Source organism: Rhea pennata, chromosome 4, assembly GCF_028389875.1.
Source record: "Rhea pennata isolate bPtePen1 chromosome 4, bPtePen1.pri, whole genome shotgun sequence".
NCBI classification, from domain to species: Eukaryota; Metazoa; Chordata; class Aves; order Rheiformes; family Rheidae; genus Rhea; species Rhea pennata.
The window spans coordinates 82,444,651-82,450,650 of NC_084666.1; the positions used below are offsets into that span (position 1 = coordinate 82,444,651).

At 57.0% G+C, this 6,000-nt stretch overlaps 1 protein-coding gene across 2 annotated transcripts; it reads left to right on the plus strand.

Moving 5' to 3' along the window:
• The first annotated feature begins 3,117 nt into the window (after positions 1-3,117).
• Positions 3,118-5,762, plus strand: BTC (betacellulin). Of its 2 annotated transcripts, none has more exons than XM_062575218.1 (5): positions 3,118-3,224; positions 4,507-4,575; positions 5,002-5,119; positions 5,237-5,383; positions 5,483-5,762. In XM_062575218.1, exons 1-5 carry the CDS (start codon positions 3,122-3,124, stop codon positions 5,586-5,588), a joined length of 543 nt encoding a protein of 180 aa, XP_062431202.1. In that variant the 5' UTR covers positions 3,118-3,121; the 3' UTR covers positions 5,589-5,762. The 2 variants fall into 2 exon arrangements, with proteins under 2 accessions (XP_062431202.1, XP_062431203.1); XM_062575219.1 differs by having other exon boundaries at positions 5,002-5,113.
• Positions 5,763-6,000: the final 238 nt, after the last annotated feature.

Genomic DNA, 6,000 nt, shown 5'->3' on the forward strand with positions numbered 1-6,000 from the left:
CGATATTTTATCTATCTATTGCTACAAGCTTAAAGCAGTTCTCCAAGACATGCATAATAAAAGCAACATGCAATATTAGGCAAAAACCATGGTATTTTGCAGTCACAATGTGCGCACTAAGCAAAACAGCCACTGTGACTTCAAAAGACACCTCTTCTGCTGGTAAATCTCCTTGGCTAAAGGAGGGTTGTGGGAACTCCATCCTCAGAGGTGACCAGAACTCAGCAGCACCTTGTGGGCCCTGCCCTCTATGACTTGCTTTGAGACAGACCGTGGTTGCCTTCCTCAATAACCATGTGGTATTAAGTGCATCAAGTTACTCATGTTTTTGCTGTGTCCAGCTTTTGCTGCAGGGGTTTTACATTAGCTATCTCAAGGATTTCACTGCGTTCAAAGGGGTAAGTCTGTTTTTTTTGCAGGAATACTTGCACCTGAACTGCCTCAGCCCCTCCTTCATTGCTTAATCTCTCTAGAGGAAGGGGAAATGTCCCTGTAGGGGACAGTGGCACACTTTGTCTTCCTTGTTATTGCTTTACAAAGCTGCGAAACAGTTTTTGTGTAAAGCAGCAATTTTTGTCTCCAGAGCCACATTGCGTGTGGCCTGCTTGGGGAAAATAAGTGAAGTCACCAACTGGTATAGGAGGAGACCGAGGAGAGCAGATGTGGAGGGAGGGAGCGCTGCCACCCTGAGTCAACGATGACTGCATGAAAACAAGCAACCAGTCCTGCCAGATGAGCAGTAAATCAACCGTGCGGCGCTGGAGAGAAGATTTGATTAACGTTAAGCCGAGAGTGACTTGTCTCAGCCGAGCCAGCCGTGCTGGGTGCAAAGCAATTCCCGAAACCAGATTTCTCTGGGTCCAAGTCTGGTGTCTGCTCTCACGTCCTCTTGCTCCTGAGGTCTTGGCCCCTGAGTTGCGTCTTGTGCCTTGCTCCGATGCAAGATGGCACTGGGCTGGCTTTCTCCACTCATGGCAAAATCGTTGGTGTGCTGTGCCATGGGACTGGGGGTGCTGCCTTAACCAGGTCCATTACCTTGATGAAATATATATATTCAAAGAGACAGCTGTGAAGGAAGTGTCAGCGGCGGGGGAAGCACACTGTATTCCTGGGCAGCGCAAGGAGAAATTCAGGATGGTGGCCTGCAAAGGTCAATGCTGAATATCCATGCCCCTTCCAGCAATCCATTGTGCTTTACTTTCAGCAAATCCAGTTTCCTTTTTTATTTTTCTCTTGAGAAAATGCTGTTAATCCATTTACCTATTAAATGATGCAGTTAGTGCAGGGAAATGAAGGCCTCCTTGGACTTCCTGCAACTTTGTGTTGATGTTTGCCCCTTTGCATGGTGACTAAATTGGGTTTATGACTTTTTTTTTTTTAATAAGAATGACTGCTGTTAGGCTCTGGAGCTGTGGGAATATACAGCAGGAAGATAACACCTTTGGCACTGGTCGAAGTTACCGCATGTTTAATACTCCATACGTAGAGACTATTGCCCTGTGTGCTAAGTTCACAGATGGGGAATAAACTGCTCTCACCTCGGAATAAATTACTCCAAATTGCTATTGCTGCTGGAGATGGCACTGCAGAGCTATTTCTGCTAATAAATCACCAATGTTTATCCTGTTGATCTCACCAGCTGTCTGAGGCGATGCCACGCGGGAAATGCTGGTGAGCCGCTTGCGGTGCGTTCACAGAGGAGCAAAGTACAAGTGCTGGCAGGCACTGGAGGCACCTATGTTTAATACAGGGACATGCTGGGGTGGTTGTGTTGCTCCCTTTCCCTATCCTTTCTCCTTTCCTCTTTCCCTTTTCCCCCCATATTTTTTACAGGCAGGGCTTTTAAAGTGGCTGTAAAACATACGCAAATCCAAGCTAACTGGAGTCATACGAGACTCCGTGGGAAAGCAGTGGGTTTTACATGTAATCAGCAGTGATAACTCCTTGCTTTTTATTCTTTGAAAAGGCAGGAATTGAACATCTTCGTGCAGCTGCCAGCTGTTCAGGCTGATAACACCCCCCCACACACACACACACACATTGCCCTCGCTTTTGTGACAGGGATATAAATTGTGAAATTCCTGCATAATGCATGTGTGGGTTAACGGGAAAGACTGGGAAAAACAGGGTTCCCGGCACCCCAATCCCATTTTTTCTTGCCATACCCACTCGCCCGGCTGCCTGACCTTGTTAGCTATATATGTATTCCCTCCTCCTCCCAAAAAGGCAATACGCTGCACGGCGCTATTTTTAGTGGCAATATTTGCAGCTCGGAGGCCTGGGAAAGATGCCTGCGGAGGGAGGCCTGCGTCCCTGTGGAGCTGCCCGCTCAGCCTGTGCTCTGAAACTCAGCTTTTTGCCCCAGTTTGAAGGTGCAGCAAGGTGCCAGGCTTGCAGTATGAGGAACAACCCCCAGTGCGTTTTACAGATTGGTTTTAATAGCAAATAGCTTTTTTCCTGTTTAATAGCCCCAATCCCCGGGAATCGACTCGGGTTTTTTTCCCTAGAGGAAAAGCCCAAGGGGAGGGGGTGCTGTAGTTGCCCCACAAGCCATAGCGCAGGAGGGCTCCATAGGTGGAGCACCTGCAAGGGCATGGCAGGGGACATCCTGCTGGGGTGGGGGGCAGGGACTGGCACTGGGACACTGGGGACTGGGCACTGGGAGTGGGTACTGGGACTGAGTACTGAGATACTGAGTACTGAGATTGTGTACTGGGTACTGGGACCTGGGATTTGGCACTAGGTATTGGATACTGGTCCTAGGTCCTGAGGACTGGAACTGGATGCTGTGGCCTGGGCGATGGGATGAAGCACCGGGCCCCAGCACTGCCGCTGGCCGCCGGGATGGGGCCCCCAGCAGAGCGGCAGCCGACAGAACGAGAGGGAAAGGAGCGGGAAGCGAGGCTGGTGCTCGGTGCGGAGGCGGCACCGGTTCCCCTCCAGCAGAGTGGCGAAGATGGGGCGATTCGGAGCTGAGCACTGACGACGTCGGTGCATCCCCCGAGGCTGCCCGCGGGTCACGGGCTCAGGGGCACCGCCCCGCACCGCCCCGCACCGCCCTATGCCACGCCCCCTAGCCACGGCCCCTCCCCTAATCCCGCCCCCGTCCCACCGCCCCGTCATGCCGCAGCCGGTCGCGGCGGCGGCACCGCGCATGGAGGCAGCTGTGGCGGCGCCGGGCGGCGCCGCCGGGACTCTGTTGCTCTGTCTGGCCCTCGCCTCGGGTAAGCGCCGGCCCGGCCCGCGACTCCCCCTCGGCTCGTCCTCATCCTCCCCCCGTCCCATCCTGAACCCCACGGGCTCCCTTGGCCCCGCTCCCCCGCGGGGATCCGCCTGGCCCGGCCCGATCCCATCCCAGGGATCCCCCAATCCCACCGTGATGCCATCTCCCCAATTGCCTTCTGGGACCCCCCCCTGACCCACCCAGATCCTCCTCCTGCCACATTCCGGTGCTCCCCCAATCCCACCCCTTCAAAATCCCTTCCTCAGGATCCTCCCAATCCCACCTCTGTCCTCCCCCTGTCCCATCCCGGTGCTCCCCCAATGCCATCGTGATGCCACTTCCCTGATCCCATCCCGGGAATCCCCCTGTCCCACCCTGTTCCTCCTCCCATCCCCTCCTGAGGATCACCCCAATCCCACCTCGATCCTCCTCCCATCCCATCCTGGTGCTTCCTCAATCCCAACGTGATGCCACCTCCCCACTACCATCCCGGTAAACCCCTCTGTCCCACCCCGATCCTCCTCCCATCCCCTCCTGGGGATCCCCCTGTCCCACCCTGATCCTCCTCCTATCCCATCCCAGTGCTTCCCCAATCCCACCGTGATGCCACCTCCCCATTACCATCCCGGTGATCCCTTCCGTCCCATCCTGATCCTCCTCCCATCCCCTCCTGGGGATCCCCCTGTCCCACCCCAGTCCTTCTCCCATCCCCTCCTGGGGATCTCCCCCATCCCATCCCAACCCTCCTTCTGTGCCATCTTGGGGATCCCCCAATCCCATCCTGATGCTTCCTATTTTGGGGATCCCCCAATCTCTCGGTGATACTTCCCTCCCAGGGATCCTCCCCTCATCCCACCTCGATCCTACCCCCGTCCCATCCTGGTGCTCCCCCATCCCCTCCTAGAGATGCCCCCCATCCCACCCCGATCCTCCCTTCCGTTCCACTCCGGTGCTCCCCCAATCCCACTGTGGTTCTCCCCCCTGTCCCCTCCCAAGGATCCCCCCCATCCCACCCTGATTATCCCGTCCCGTCCCATCCTATCCCATCCCACACCCGGGGCACCTCGTGCCCAGCGGCCGCAGCCCTGGCAGTGCTCCTAGTCACTGGCTCGGGCCAGCGCTTGGCGTCAAGGCCCCAGGCTGCCCCATCCTCTGCGGGGACCGCCGCTGCGCTGGAACAGGCACTCTACTGCTGCGGGAACATGAAGTTTCGATGGCCCCAAGACCCCATCAAATCCGACGGGGGGCCGGAAAACACTCACCCGTCTCCTCTCCATTCCCAGGCCTGGTGCTTTGCGACAGTGCGGGTGCCAACGCCACGGCTGCCAGCCTGCCCTGCGGGAACTGCACAGGTAACACGGGGGCTGCCCGTCCCTGCACTGCGCCCCCGGGCGCTGGCCCGGGCCCAGGTCCCAGTGCTCCCCCCACAGGGAACCCGACCCAGCCACGCACCCGTAGGCTCCTAACCCAGGACTCCTGCCAACTGTGATTTATTTAGCTCCATTCCCCGGCGCAGTGCTGCTCATCTCCTGGATATAGCCACGTGGGGGGGAGAGAAGGGAGAATAGTGAGGATATTTTGCCTAGCAAAATGGTGGTGTTCCCCCTGCAGTGCTTTCCGGAGCAAGGGAGAGGCTTGGGAGGGGGGGAAAAAAATAAAATAAAATTCCCGTTGAGGATGGGTGAGGTGGTGACGGCAGTGGGAATAAAAAAAAATAAAGAAAAAGGAAAAAGAAGTCTGTTTTTTAATGCTGTGGATGTTTCTGGATGCTGTTGCAGGCAGTGTGCCGCAGCTGCGGCGGCGGGGCCACTTCTCTCGGTGCCCGGAAGAGTACCGGCACTACTGCATCAAAGGGCGATGCCGCTTTCTCGTGGCCGAGCAGGCGCCAGCGTGCGTGTGAGCGAGGCGGGCTGGGAAGAGGGTCGTTATTTATTTATTTATTTATTTATTTAGGGGATTGGGGGTGCCTGGCAGGTTTTTGGCATCTTCCCATCGCCACTCCACTCTTTGCAGGTGCGAGCGAGGTTACACGGGCGCCCGCTGCGAGCGGGTGGACATCTTCTACCTGCGGGGTGACCGGGGCCAGATCGTTGTCATCTCCCTTGTTGCGGCCGGGGCTGCCCTCGTTGTCCTCATCATCTGTGCCTGCCTCTGCAGTCGGTATGTGCTGTGCGCCAGGAGCCCCAGCACATTTCGGTGCGAGCTGCTTGGGTTGCATTTTTTTTTTTTTTAATACCGCTTCCCCCCCCCTTCCCCAAGGCGCTATCGGAAGCGACGACGGAAGAGAAAGGAGGAAAAAATGGAGGCACTGAGTAAGCCTGAGCCTGCCAAGAGCGAGGACGCGCTGGAGATGCATGTCACGTGAGGGTGTGTGGTACCGAGGGGTGGCCAGGGATCCGAGGGTGCTGGCGCTGACAGCGGCCCCTCTCCCTGCAGCAGCTCCTGGTACCCGCAGCCAGGTCACCTGCAGCGGTGTTGCCTGGCCTGATGGGCAAGGACTGCAGCTCGTGGTGGCGCTAATAAAAGGGGGTAATGGAAAGCGTGGTGATGTCCGAGTGTTGGTGGCCACACGGCGGGGAGAACAGTGGGACTGCAGCAGCACTGGCTGGTGGTGCGGCTCGTGGGATGCTCTACGCCCTAGGGGGGTGATGGGGGCCACTCAAGGGATGCCGGCACTGCGGGGCCTTACTCAGGCTGAAGGTGAGCATGGAGAGTGTGGCAGGTCCTTCGCCTCTCTGCACCTGGGGTTGGGGCCAGCTGCCCTATGCTGCTGTGGC